Raw genomic sequence first — 15,019 nt, 5'->3', positions numbered from 1 at the left:
TCCTGTGTCCCGCTTGTTCATTGTTGTAACCAAGCACTTACTTCAGATATCTGTCAAATGAACTCTTCTCTCTTTGATGTAATTTTCCCCATTATAAACTGGTAACATGTGAATTATATGAGAAAAGAGGATCTTATCATGGTAAATTATTAGAGTGATTCTGTCTATCCTTACTCTGAAGGTAACTCATTTAGCTCCTCATAGAGTGAATTCACCTCTTGAAAATGTAGTAAAAAACAGAACATCATATGATACTATGATGTTTTATATAATTTCATTTTTAATGCAGAGGGAAAAGCCTGTAAAAACAAAACAAAAGCGTGAAAATAGTCCAAATGACACATGAGATCATCATTACTTCAAACTAACAACCATATACCCCGAGAGGAAAACATTACCAGTCCATACCAACCATTGTTGTTGTTCAGTTGCCAAGTTATGTCTGACTTTGTGACCCTACGAACTGCAGCACACTGGGTTTTCCCATCCGTCACTATCCTGGAGTTTGCTTAAGTGGACATGCCAACCATAGAACCTTGGGAATGACCATTCATTGCCTCTTATTTTGTACCATGACTATAGCGATGCCAGAGTAGGAGTTTTAAGTAAAATTTCCGTGGAAGTAAAAATCTCCTAACTCAAATGGATATATCTTAGGGAAATGATTGTGTACTAGAGTTCCAAGCCTTAACGCTTTAATCTGCTTTGAAAGATTGTAAAAATGGATTATTGAATAGTAAAACACTATTCTAGAATACTAGTTGGTCACAGAGCCGTGGTCTTCTGGTTTTCATTCCAGTGTACCTTCTTTTGCATTGTAAACTATAATGTCTTTTCATCATGCTTTAAAGAAAATAATGTTAACCCATTTGAATTGATAAAATTTCAACTTTATTTTTGCACAGATGAAGAACTGCCAGCATGCTAATGCTGAACGTCCTACTACTGCTCGGGTCTCGTCTGTGCAGTTCCATCCTCGTGCACAGGTTGTGATGGTCGCTGGACTAGATAATGCCGTATCCCTATTTCAGGTATGTGGAGGCTTGTAGTGAAAAGTGTTTATAATCAGCATACATGGTCTTTGGAAATAATCAAAAGGAATATTTTATAATTCCTTATAGGTTGATGGAAAAACAAATCCTAAAATTCAGAGCATCTATTTGGAAAAGTTTCCGATCTTTAAGGCTTGTTTTAGTGCTAATGGAGAAGAGGTTTTAGCCACGAGCACTCACAGCAAGATTCTTTATGTCTATGATATGCTGGCTGGAAAGCTAATTCCTGTGCATCAAGTAAGAGGTAAGGTTTCTATTGAATATATTGACACCCGCAGCCCACAGCTGAGTTTGTTTAACAGTATTTACAACCACCTTTTTTTTTTCTTCCCATAAAGTTCTTAAAAATAGAGTTTCTTTGGTTTTAGTGTGTGGAAAGTGTGTGGTTGAGATAATGTGTTTGAATGAAAAAGTGAACTGACTTAATTGGGGGGAAAAAAGCACATGTGGGGAAAAAAATCATCGTTTGCAAATCTGTATTTCCCTAGACTAGAAAGGCAATTGCACATATTTGGCTGTAAAATTAGCAGTTGCTGCAGCAGAAAGAATATGAGCTTGGGAGCTAGAACACCTGGGTTCTGCTTCTTTGGACAAATTATTTCACTTCTTTGTTCTGAAATTTGGATACCCTCCAGTTCTTCTGGTGTTTGTTTTAATACAATTTTGATTTACATTTAAAGGAAATAAAGCACTGCTTTTGGAAGTTGTACTTTGAAAAATGAACTACTTAGAAGATGTATTGTCAGATAAAAATTTGTGTTTCCTCTGCCTTATCTATTCTTTGGCATTCTCCTACCCCCGTTACCACAAAAATACAGTGACACCTTCATGAATCCTTTGGGAACCAAAGACCTGTGATGAAATTGGTTGGGTTAACATTATAAATCTTGGGAGGACATGCGTTTGAGCAAGCTCTGAGAGTTGGTGATGGACAGGGAAGCCTGGCGTACTGCAGGCCATGGGGTTGCAGAGAGTTGGACACAGCTGAGCTGAACTGAGCACCTGCCACTTTGTGAATGCTCATTGATAACTACTGCCACTGTTAAGAACAGCATATAATCTATCTGATCACAGTCAGACCACTTCCCATGCTGTGGGATTTGGCTCTATTCTGATTAACTTGGACATTCTTATCAGTTGCTCAGCAGTTGACCCGAAAACTCATTCTCTAAGCGGTAGCAACATTTATGATCTGACATTGTTAAGTTGTATGTCTTTTTTTCTCAAGCCCCTATTATAAATTTTATCTGGCTTCTATTTTGAAAGCTCCAGCTTTTGTAAAATAGTCGTATTGTTGATATTGGCATTTATTATCACTATATTTTGTGTGAAGTTAAAAGCAAAATGCTGTGTACACGTAACTGGCATTACACAGTGTAAGTGAAACCGGTTGGTGTCATTTCACAGAGGCTCTGAAGAATGCTGGTACCATAGTTCTTTATGACTCAGTGCAGAGAGGAATTCAAGAAGGACGCAGTAGTAGATAAGAAGTGATCAATTATAAAGAATGACACACCTGTGAGGCCTCCAAGCTCCCAGGTGAAAAATGCCGTGCTCTAAGAACTTAGTGGTCTGCTGCTGCTGCTGCTGCTGCTGCTGCTGCTGCTGCTGCTGCTGCTGCTGCTGCTGCTGCTGCTGCTGCGTTGCTTCAGTCGTGTCCGACTCTGTGCGACCCCATAGACGGCAGCCCACCAGACTCCCCCTGTCCCTGGGATTCTCCAGGCAAGAATACTGGAGTGGGTTGCCATTTCCTTCTCCAACGCATGAAAGTGAAAAGTGAAAGTGAAGTCGCTCAGTCGTGTCCGACTCTTCGCGACCCCATGGACTGCAGCCTACCAGGCTCCTCCGCCCATGGGATTTTCCAGGCAAGAGTACTGGAGTGGGGTGCCATTGCTTTCCCCATAGTGGTCTACAGTTTCATAATCAAAGAAAAAGTGAGGAGGGGGAGAAGACTTGTCTTTCTTGAATAGATGTCATGTTTTCATCATCAACTCCTCCTCCAGATTGGGCACAGGAGTTTTCTTGTCCATGTGTGATCAAGCTAGGTCCACAGATTTGTTTTCATGTGTGTAGAGAACATATCCTAGGGATCATTAACTTACTTAGCTCACTGGGCAAGATATGTGCCTCATGCCACCATTGGTTTATTGTTTGGGAGCATGTCCTGTGCTTCTGTTGCTAAGCAAGGCTGTTTGGTTTTGTGGTTAAGCAAACCTGCTTTCTTGAATAATAATTAACTTACAGAGGTCTCCCATATTTTTCTATTTTCTATTTCTATTTCTAATCCCTAGTGAGATTAACTATTTAATCACCTGTCTTGTCCCTTCATTCTGTCCTTATCATTCCCCCCTCCAGGTGTTTACCCTTTTATTCTTAAAAGGCGGGTAAGGGGTGAAGTTCTTTGAATCAGTAGCTACTTTCAGCTGAGAATGGACATAGGCCTGTCAGGGGAAGGAGTAAACATCTGGCTGATTGTCCCTTTTTAAAAATTTATTTTTAAATGAAACAGGTGAATATTTGTAATGATAAAAGGTATAGTTCACAAAGAAGATAGACATCATAAACCATCAGACACCTAATAACAAGGAAACATGGATACATAAAGCAAAAGTCAGAACAAATATAAGGGAAAAGAAAAAATAATCATAGTGACACATACGAACATTTCTCTGAGAATATTTTATCAAGTGCAGAAAAAATAAGAATAGAAGCATCTTGAATGATGTCATTAATAATTTAAACATAATAAATTTCTGTTTGTATTATATTAATCTTATATCCTACACAAATATATTTTGTCCCTCTTCTATTTAGAGAACTGCAAGTCGGTGTCACTCTGGTTAGCATTATCTTTTTAGTTCTCTTAGATGTTAAGCATTGAGAAATCCAAAAAAAAAGTTTAGGAATCTAAAAAAATATAACAGTAAGCATCAGAAAAATCATTAAAAGAGATTATAACTATAATTTTAAAGATCTGAACCATTTTTCCCCCAGTGGTTTCCAAGTCCAGAAGGGGGTCACTTGAGGCCTCAATCTTTGTTTTAATTAGGCCCAGAGTCTTGGTGTTTTATATTTTAGGGTCTGTTGAGTCTTTTATCTCAGTTATAGATTTAATCCGTTCTTTTTTTTCTGTTAATATCTTTTGGTGATGAGGGTTCCTTTTTGTCCCTCGAGAGATAGAATGGCTCCTAATTTAGTTCATAAGTAAATCTCTTTTATTAAAGAAATAGGGTAATCAGGCAAAAACAGAAGGCAATGTAGAAATAGCCGGTTTTTGATGTTACAGAAAATGGGTCCCTGGAAAGTGGGCCCCTGTCTCTTTCCTGACATTCCCATTACATATTTGTTATAGTTGATAAGGTTTTCAGTCCCTTGGGTTAAGACCAAGATGCAGCAATGTTCATGAGAAATCTGTCAAGTGGCCTGCCATTTCAGTGACCACGTGAGGCTCAGTGTTAGTTGTATATATGCCATCTCTGGGCAGAGCCACTTCTAGCCTTGGGCCCTGTCAGTCTTTGGATTGTGAAACCATCTATGGTTGTGAGGGGCCCCCCCTGTCACTTGTTGGCATCTGGGGCCTTCACTCTGCCAGTGCCCTGGCTGTTTGCAAGGGCACATGGATCATCACACTCTTTCTTCTAGTGTCCCTTCTATCCACACAGGGCACACTTATTTTGTCTAGGTGGCCAGTACCCATGGCCTTGTAGTCTACCATGTCCAGTTTGGCCCAGAAAGTCTGGCCTCTCCTTTGGTGGTCCCTGAATGGACAAAGCCATCACAGTCATTTGAGCCTTTTCTTTCTCTCTTTGGGTGTCTTTAGCGTTTTTGGCCATATCCCAGTTATTGAAAACCAGATAAGCCAGTTGGAGTAAATCACTCATAGATGGTCTGAGGACCAGCAGTTTTTTTAAAATTTTGTGCCTGATGTCTGGGGCAGACTGGGCTAGGAAGTGCATAGCCAAAAGGGCTTGTTCCTTGGGGGAGGAGAAGTCCATATTTGTGTGCTTTTTAAAAGCTTGTATTAATCACCCTTGAAAACCTGTAGTATTTTCATCCTGTCCCTGTTGTTTTTTTTTTTTTTTTAATAATTAACAGGGTTCTCTGTAAGCCTTTTTATACCACTTGTTAAATAGTTAATCATATGGTCCCATCTAGTTTATTTTATCTGTCAATAAAATTTACCTGATGATTCCATTGTGAATCTGCCTCAGGGAACAATGTTGTTCCCTGCCTGGTGTACTGTATGGCCTTCCTGGGTTGCTATTTGGTTAGCATGGGCTCTGGCTATAATTGGCTTGGAGCCTTGGCTCCCGCCTGTGAGATAGCCCTTGTTGGAGCAGCCATTTTCATGAATAAAGTAGATTTCACTAAGGCAATAGTTAGCTATGTAAGAACGTCCTTCACATGTTAAAAAATTCACCATATAATTTAATTAAGATTTGTACTTAACAACTTTAGATGTTATCCCTTCTACAGTAGTCCCCCAACCAGGCGTTAATGTCTAAGAACTCGCCACAAAAGAATAGTACAGAAAAAGTCCCCAGTGAATTGGTCTGGCTGCAAATTGGAAATAAAGGATCAGCATTTTTAAAGGTTGGAGAGAGGGAAAGACTGACATTAAGGCTCAGGAAGTCATCCTCTGTTGGGCACTTTTAATAATTGGGGGGAAAGTACTTCAAATCCTCCCCCCCACCAAAAAAGTTGATTCCCTTCAGTTTTGGGGGGATGAGGGGAGGAGGCTTGGGGTACTTAAGAATACCTGATAAGAGGTCTTTTATCTAGTGGGACACAGTTCATTAAATGTTTATTTTGTTTAAACTATATATCCTCTGATTATAGATTACAAGCATTTGGTCTTTCAAAGATAAATTACAGTGATCCTCTTCAGAAACAAGCTTAGAATACCTTCTTAGTAACTCAATTAAGTTTTACAATAATATAAAATAATGACCAAGGCTATTTCAAGAAGTAAGTTTTAAACAGTAGATATGTTCCCTGTCCTGATGATTTTCAGAATTTGGTGAGGCAGAATCCCCTTCTGTGGTGGCTCATATGGTAAATTCAGGAGACCTGGGTTTGATCCCTGGGTTAGGAAGATGATCTGGAGGAGGGCATGGCAACCCACTCCAGTTTCTTGCCTGGAAAATCCCATGGACTGCAGCCCTCCAGGCTCCTCTGTCCATGGGGTTGCAAAGAGTTGGACACAACTGAGTGACTAAGCCGTAAGTAGCAACTAAAATTTAATATTTATAAAAATACAATTTTCCCCAAAATTACCCTCACTTTTACCACACATAGCCAAGTGAAAAACACATTTTTATCCCTCCCTCCCCCCCCTTTTTTTTTGATGAGTGTGTTAGCTTTGTAGCCAAGAAAAGCTTTAACCCATTAAATTAAAAAATGGGGGTTGTCAAGGAGCTGGGAAGAGTCAGGCAGCTGTCTTGGATTTCCCATAGCTCTGATTGTTTAATTTACAGCTTAGTTTTTTAAATTCAGGACTGAAATCTTACAACCCAGTTTAGAACTTGAATCCATGTAGTTGGGACTCCGGCCTAGCCAAAACCCATATTGAAACTTGAACCTGAGCTCTTTTAATTGAGATTACACACCTGGTTTCAGGACTTGATGAAGTTCAGATTTTTGATGTCTCATCACAGAATTCAGGAGAGACAAAGTGATGGGTATTTCTTTAGAGAGAAGCACAATTCACAGAGTTGTGCGCCATCTCAAAAGGTAAGAGGCGTTATGAGAAACAGACTTTGAGTTTTAATCAGGGATAAAAGGACAGTCTCAGAATTAAAGTGGTTTCTTGCCAGATAAACTGAGATAGAGGAGAAGAATGAATTGCTGTAGTGAATGTAGTAAAAAGTCTTCTGGAGTTAAAAAGGAAAGATAGAATGGAAACAGATGTAGAGCGTAGAAGGAGAACCTCAGAGTGAGAGAGAAGAGTACAGATTATTAAAGCCTGTGACCATTTAGTGGCTGGCTTTATCCCAGGCTCGCTGTTGGATGTGTGCAAGCATAGCCGTCATATTCCTTTTATGTTTCTGTGCAGCCACGACCCGCACCTCGTCGAAGCCACCAGAGAGTGAGGTTCTTCCTTTTCATAAGCCGTTTCCCTTGTCTTCCTCACCTTCCACAGCTCCTGCCCCCTTTCTATGGCAGTCCATGCTGATGATCACTGTTCTTCCAGTTCCTGCTCTTTAAACATTTATATCGTCAATCCCCTGGCCTGTACTTAGGTACCCAGTCAGAGCCCCAAAGCATTCAGGGTTGATCGGCCCAACTGCAACAGGCTGTCATCGAAGGAGCGCCCTCCCTGGAACTCTTGGCCCATGGCATCTCATGGCCCTGCTAGGACCTGACCCTAGACCTTCCTTTCTTACCATAGCCCTGCCGCAGTCACCAGCTGAAACTGATTGGTGTCATTTCAGGAGGGCTCTGAAGAGCTCTGGTACCACAGTCCTTTATGTCTCAGTGCAGAGAACAGTTCAGCGAGAGCAAAGCGGTAGATAAGTGATGCATGAGAGTAGAACGCTGTGAGGCATGTAAGCAGGGGGGTGAGAAATGCCATGCTCCAAGAACTTGCTCATTGGAAGGACTGATGGTGAAGCTGAAACTCCAGCACGTTGGCCACCTGATGTGAAGAGCTGACTCATTTGGAAAAAAGACCCTGATGCTGGAAAGATTGACGGCAGGAGGAGAAGGAGATGACAGAGGATGAGATGGTTGGATGGCATCACCGACACAATGGACACGAGTTTGAGCAAGCTCCGGGAGTTGGTGATGGACAGGGAAGCTTGGCATGCTGCAGTCACGGGGTCTCAAAGAGTCAGACATGACTGAGTGACTGAACAGAACAGAAGAACTTAGTGGGCTACAGTTTTATAAAATCAAAGGAAAAGTGGGGAGGGAGAGAAGACCTTGTCCTTTGAGTAGACATCGTGTTTTCATCATCAGCTCCTCCAGGTTGAGCAGGGGAGTGTTTTTGTCCCTGTGTGGTCAAGCTGTGTCCACAAGTTGTTTTATATGTGTGCAGAGAGCAGGTCCTATGGATCATTAAATTAACTGAACTCACTGGCAGGATATGGGTCTCATGCTACCGTTGTTTTGTTTTGGGACACGTCCTGTGCTTACATTGCATGGTTTTGCTAAGCAAGCCTGTTTGGTTTTGTGGTTAAGCAGACCTGCTTTCTGGAGTAATCATTAACTCACAGGGGTCTCCCCTAGTTTTTTTACTTAAAATCTCCTAGTGGGATTAACTATTTAGTGACCTATTTAGTTCCTTCATTCTGTCCCTATCATAAGCTTTGTATAAAAATATCACTGTCTGTCTTATTTTTCCAGTTAATCGATAAGGCAGCTTTATTTGTTGGATGTCTGATATTTCCTTCTTGAAGACAACCTCCTCTCCTTAGTTCCCCCCAAACAACAGGCTTATTCAGAATGAAAAAGTAAGGTCTTTGTGGGCAGAGAGCTGTGGCCTCTGTATGCGAGTCCTCTGGCACTTTGTCTCTTCTGTCGCCATCCTTGGTTTGGGTCCACACTGGTCCCGCCCCGCGTGAGGGGGGTTTGCTCACTGTTGCCCTTGGGATGCCTGTGCAGTCTGTGCTCCTGCAGCACCGTGGTGGTGCCTGGCTGTAGGCTCCATGGTGAACGCTCTGTGTTCACTCTTTTGCTCTCACTGCCTGATACTGTGTCCTTCGGATTGGGTCTGCAGGGGTTGCCAGCTGTAGCCTCACACTGTGGTAGACCTAATCTCCCTTTCCTGATTCTTCATGTTATGGTATTTTCCCTGTGTTTGGAGCTGTCTCTCTTGATTCTGTAGTCAGTGTATAATGTTTGCCCAAAATTTGGGGTGAAGATTGCCCTTAGTAAGACCAGAGTCTAGAATCATAATGAAGAAGATCGGTAATCCTTAGCCGAAGTAACCCTAGTAATTGGAAGCAGGTATCATTCCAGTCAAGGAAATTAGGGTGTATACTTTTGGTGGAGGTCTGGAGTGGGAGGCCCAGTTTTGTAGTATTATAAACCAGCTAGACAAAGACTGTTAATAGCCCAGAGATAAGTCTGTGGGACCTTTAACCATCATTTTCCTGTGGGGAAACAGGAACTCTTCACTGGATTTTTCTAGTTTCTTTTTCCTGGTTAATACTTTAACTTAGCACATTAGTTTTTTTAATGACTCTTTTGACTAAGTGACACGTTCACATGGTGCAGAAATCCAACATGTACGAATGAATGGCTAGTGAACGTTCTCTTGTGCTCCTGTCACCCTGGCCGTTCACGTCCCTTCCCTGGAAGTGTAGCCAGTTACACTTACTATGAATCCTTTCTGTTAGGCAACTGTTTAATGGGTATGTTGGCTCTTTAAGCAATTTAATATCAGAAAGAATCTGTTGCATAGTATGAGACTTTCATGCATGGAAAAGAAACATGTCCCATTATAAATAAGTAAGTTGACTCTGGTTATGTACTTAGCTCATGTCATTTGGTTACATGAGTCTTGAGAAGCTAATTAACTCTTAAATACATTACTGACGTGGTTTTGTTTTTTCCTTTTGGATCAATAGACTTCCATATATCACGGGATGTTTAGTAGGTGGATACCAACTAGTTTCTACATGTTACTATGTTTTAGCTATCTCTAATGGCAGTATATTTCCCTTTGGTGATGAATGTTGTGACAGAGAAGTATAATTTCTTCTTGCAGTTTATTTATGGGTATTACCATTTACATTTAGAAAATTAGTCGATAAGTTTACTATTTGGAGAGCTGAGTCTCTGACCTGCAATTAAAATGGTGAATGTTGACCAAGAGAAAGAACAGAAGTTTGCTAAGCATTTTATAGTGACCTTATATTTGGGTTATACTCGATGCACGGAGTCAGACTTATTCAGTGTCTGAGCCTACATTTTGTCTAAGGCACTTAAAAAGTAAGAGACTCTCAATTGTCAGTCAGTAATTGCAAGCTATTAATCCTTATTGATTCATTTTCTTTCTTAGGTTTGAAAGAGAAGATAGTGAGGAGCTTTGAAGTTGCCCCAGATGGGTCCTTCCTGCTTATAAATGGTGTTGCTGGATATCTTCATTTGCTGTCTATGAAGGTGAACCATTATTAGCTGTTGCTTTTTATAGTATAAGACATTAGTCCAAGTAGGAGTAGCCTTGAGCCATAACTCATGGTGTCCTTAAATCGGCATCCTAAGTGGAAGCACACACTGGGGCTTGGAGAGAAGTTGTGGGCAGTGGGGGAAGAACTTTTGGGGTTTTTTTGAGTATAAGGAAAAACAAAGTTAAGTAGGTGCTACAAAACAGGAGAACCAGATCATTTTTATTCTACACATTGTGATTCTTCTTTACAACTCCTAACAATCTGATAAGTAATATTTCTTATTCTTTCAGACAAAAGAGCTAATTGGTAGTATGAAAATTAATGGGAGGATTGCAGCATCCACATTCTCTTCAGATAGTAAGAAAGTATATGCATCTTCAGGTAAGTTAACAACGAGATGTGTTTAAATATCAAATTTAATCAAAACTGAGTTTGATTTTAGACTTCTGTGTTAGTAAGAAAATCATTTTTATTTTTAGAATTCATTTTTCATTGCTGTTTGCCTTCTCTTTTACTAACTAGTAATGGTGAAAGGTTAACCACTTAATGCGTACTATTTGGGGAAAAGAGGGGAAGAAGATTCACATTTGAAAGGTAATTCATTCTGAGATTTTTTTTTTTTTTTAAGAATTGCATTTAGGGTCACCGTCTTTTTGAGATGGTTTTAAAATATTTACTCAGGTGTTTGGACTGCTGGCTCTCTGTTGCTGTGTGCTGGCTTGCCTTAGCTGTGGTGCGTGGGTGCTACTCCCTAGCTATAGTGTGCAGGCTTCCCATTGCAGTGGCTTCTCTGACTGCAGAGCCTGGGCTCTCCGGTGAGCCGGCTGCAGAACTTGCAGTGTGTGGGCTCAGTGGATGTGCACAGGTTTAGTTGCTCTGCTGCATAGGGATCAAACTGGTGTCCCCTGCATTGCACAGCAGTCTGTTAACCACTGAACCACCAGGGAAACCCCATTCTGAAACTTCCTTATTTTCTTTATAAAAGTTACTTAGAATCATTATTTCTTTTCTTTTAGCCCTCTTTCACTTGGATACTGTTTGGAATTTTCTTCACTACTGACTGAAAACAGTTCTAATCTCATCCTGATATTTCTGTAGTACTATTTTTTTTATTAATTAATTTTTTATTGAAGGATAATTGCTTTACAGAATTTTGTTTTCTGTCAAACCTCAACATGAATCAGCCATAGGTATACATATATCTCCTCCCTTTAGAACCTCCCTCCCATCTCCCGCCCCATGCCACCCTTCTCAGTTGATACAGAGCCCCTATTTGAGTTTCCCTGAGCCGTACCGCAAATTCCTGTTGGCTATCTATTTTACATCTGGGAATGTAAGTTTCCATGTTTTTCTTTCCATACATCTATCTCACCCTCTCCTCCCCTCTCACCATATCCATAAGTCTATTCTCTATGTCTGTTTCTCCTTTGCTGCCCTGTAAATAAATTCTTCAGTACCATTTTTCTAGATTCCATATATGTGCATTAGAATACAATATTTATCTTTCTTTTTCTGACTTTCATCACTGTGTATAATAGGTTCTTTTCTAGGTTCATCCACCTCATTAGAACTGACTCAAATGTGTTCCTTTTAATGGCTGAGTAATACTCCATTGTGTGTATGTAACAATTTCTTTATCCATTCATCTGTCCTAGACAGTTGCTTCCATGTTCTAGCTATTGTAAATAGTGCTGGAGTGAACAGTGGGGTACATGTGTCTCTTTCAAGTTTGGTTTCCTCGGGGTATATGCCTAGGAGTTGGATTGCTGGGTCATATGGTGGTTTATTCCTAGTTTTTAAAGGAATCTCCAGACCCTCTTACATAATGGCTGTATCAGTTTGCATCCCCACAGTATGCAAGAACAGTGCAAGAACTGTTGCCAGCAGTGCAAGAATGCTCGCTTTTCTCTGCACCCTCTCCAGCATTTATTGTTTGTAGACTTTTTGATGATGGCCATTCTGACCAGTGTGAGATGATATCTCGTAATTTTGCTTTGCATTTCTCTAATAATGAGCGATGTTGAGCATCTTTTTATGTGTTTGTTAGTTATCTGTATGTGTTCTTTGGAGAAATGTCTGATTAGGTTTTTTCTCCACTTTTTGATTGGGTTGTTTGTTTTTCTGGTATTGGGTTGTATGAGCTGCAGGTATATTTTGGAAATTGATCCTTTGTCATTTCATTTGCTGCTATTTTCTCCCATTCTGAGGGTTGTCTTTTCACCTTGCTTATAGTTTCCTTTGCTGTGCAAAAGCTTTTAAGTTTAATCAGGTACTTGTTTTTATTTGCATTATTCTAGGTGGGTCATAGAGGATCTTGCTTTGATTTACTTCATCAACTATTCTGCCTATGTTTTCCTCTAAGAGTTTAATAGCTTCTGGTCTTACATTTAAGGTCTTTAATCCACTTTGAGTTTATCTTTGTGTATGGTGTTAGGAAGTGTTCTAATTTTATTCTTTTAATGTAGCTGTCCAGTTTTCCCAGAACCATTTATTGAAGAGGCTCTCTTTTCCCCATTGTATATTTTTGCCTCCTTTGTGAAAAATAAGGTACCCATAGGTGCATGGGTTTATTTCAAGGCTTTCTATATTGTTTGATTGGTCTATATTTCTGTTTTTGTGCTGGTACCATACTGTCTTGATGACTGTAGCTTTGTAGTATTATCTGAAGTCAGGAAGGTTTATTCCTCCAGCTTCATTCTTCCTTCTCAAGACTGCTTCAGCTATTTGGGATCTTTTGTGTTTCCATATGAATTGTGAAAATTTTTGTTCTAGTTCTGTGAAAAATGTCATTGGTAATTTGATAGGGGTCACACTGAATCTGTAAATTGTGTTTGATAGTATATTCATTTTCACAATATTGACTCTTCCTACCCAGGAACATGGAATGTCTCTCCATCTGTTTGTGTCATCTTTGATTTCTTTCATCGTTGTCTAATAATGTGCTGTGTACAGTTCGTCTCCTTAGGTTAGTTTATTCCTAGATATTCTTTTCTCGTTGCAGTGGTGAGTGGGATTGATTTCTTAATTTCTCTTTCTGATATTTCATTGTTAGTATATAGAAATGCAAGTGATTTCTGTGTATTGATTTTGTATCCTGCAACTTTGCTAAATTCACTAATTAGCTCTAGTAATTTTCTGATACTGTCTTTAGGGTGTTCTATATACAGTATCATCTCGTCAACAGAGCTTTACTTCTTTTCCAACCTTTTGTTTCTTTTTTTAATATAAATTTATTTATTTTAATTGGAGGTTAATTACTTTACAATATTGTATTGGTTTTGCCGTACATCAGCATGAATCTGCCACAGGTATACACGTGTTCCCCGTCCTGAACCCCCCTCCCTCTTCCCTCCCCGTACCATCCCTCTGGGTCGTTTCAGTGCACTCTGATTGCTGTAGCTAGACTTCTAGAACTATGTTGAATAATAGTGGTGAAAGTGGACACCTTTGTCTTGTTTCTTATCTTAGGGGGAACGTTTTCAGTTTTTGACCTTTGAGAATAATGTTTGCTGTAGACTTATCATATGTTTAGGTAGGTTCCTTCTATGCCCATCTTTTGAAGTTTTACTCATAAATGGGTGCTGAATTTTGTCAAAGGCTTTTTCTGCATCTATTGAGATTATCATATGGTTTCTATCTTTCAATGTGTTCATATGGTGTATCACATTGATTTGCATACATTGAAGAATCCTTGCTTCCCTGGAATAAGCCCAACTTGATCATGGTGTATGAGCTTTTTGATGTGTTGCTGAATTCTGTTTGCTAAAATTTTGTTGAGAAGTTTTGCATCTATGTTCATCAGTGATACTGGCTTGTAGTTTTCTTTTTTTGTGTTGTCTGGTTTTTGTATCAGGGTGATGGTGGCCTTGTAGAATGAGTTTGGAAGTGTTTCTTCTGTGATTTTTTGAGAGAGTTTTAGAAGGATAGGCATTGGCTCGTCTCTGAATGTTTGATAGAATTCTCCTGTGGAGCTCTCTGGTCCTGGGCTTTTGTTTTTTGGGAGATTTTTGATCACAGCTTCAATTTCACAGCTTGTAATTGAGTTGTTGGTAATTTCTGTTTCTTCCTAGTTCAGTCTTGGAAGATTCAGCTTTTCTAAGAATCTGCCCATTTCTTCCAGGTTATCCATTTTATTGCCATACATTTGTTCATAATAGTCTGTTATAATCCTTTGTATTTCTGCATTGTTGGTTGTAACCTCTCCTTTTTCATTTCTAATTTTGTTAGTTTGATTCTTCTCTTTTTTTCTTGATGAGTCTGGTTAAAGGTTTGTCGATTTTATCTTCGCAAAGAACCAACTTTTAGTTTTACTAATCTTTACTATTATTTCTTTCATTGCTTTTTCATTTATTTCTGCTGTGATCTCTACAGTTTCTTTCCTTTGGGGTTTTTTTTTGCTCTTTTGCCAGTTGCTTAGGTGTAAAGCTGGGTTGTCTGTCCGATGTTTTTCTTGTTTCTTGAGGTAGGACTATTGCTATAAACTTCCCCCTTAGGACTGCTCTGGCTGCATCCCGTAGGTTTTCAGATGTTGTGCTTTCAATGTCATTTGTTTCTAGAATTTTTTTTATTTCCCTTTTGATTTCTTCTGTAACCTATTGGTTATTGAGAAACGTATTATTTACTCTCCATATGTGTGTGTTTCTTACAGTTTTTATCTTGTACTTGATACCTAGTTTCATAGCATTGCAGTCAGAGAAGATGCTTGATACTTCAGTTTTCTTAAATTTACTGAGGTTTGATTTGTGACCCAAGATGTGGTCTGTTCTGGAGAATGTTCCATGTGCACTTGAGAAGAATGTGTATTCTTCTTCGTTTGGATGGAATATCCTGAAGATATCAATGAGATCCATC

The 15,019-nt window shown here is 39.6% G+C and overlaps 1 protein-coding gene across 1 annotated transcript in view; it reads left to right on the top strand.

Annotated features, from left to right (window-relative positions):
* UTP18 (UTP18 small subunit processome component) overlaps positions 1-15,019 on the top strand; it is a 55,412-nt gene that overhangs the window by 15,052 nt on the left and 25,341 nt on the right. The window contains exons 6-9 of the mRNA XM_015098691.3: positions 906-1,031; positions 1,122-1,296; positions 10,060-10,160; positions 10,459-10,549. Of these exons, the coding sequence (XP_014954177.2) occupies positions 906-1,031; positions 1,122-1,296; positions 10,060-10,160; positions 10,459-10,549 (493 nt within the window). The remainder of the gene's footprint in view (positions 1-905; positions 1,032-1,121; positions 1,297-10,059; positions 10,161-10,458; positions 10,550-15,019) is intronic.

The sequence above is a fragment of the Ovis aries genome, chromosome 11 (assembly GCF_016772045.2).
Source record: "Ovis aries strain OAR_USU_Benz2616 breed Rambouillet chromosome 11, ARS-UI_Ramb_v3.0, whole genome shotgun sequence".
Taxonomy (NCBI): Eukaryota; Metazoa; Chordata; class Mammalia; order Artiodactyla; family Bovidae; genus Ovis; species Ovis aries.
The sequence above is the reverse complement of the archived record's forward strand: the minus strand, read 5'-3'. Positions and strand labels throughout refer to the sequence as shown.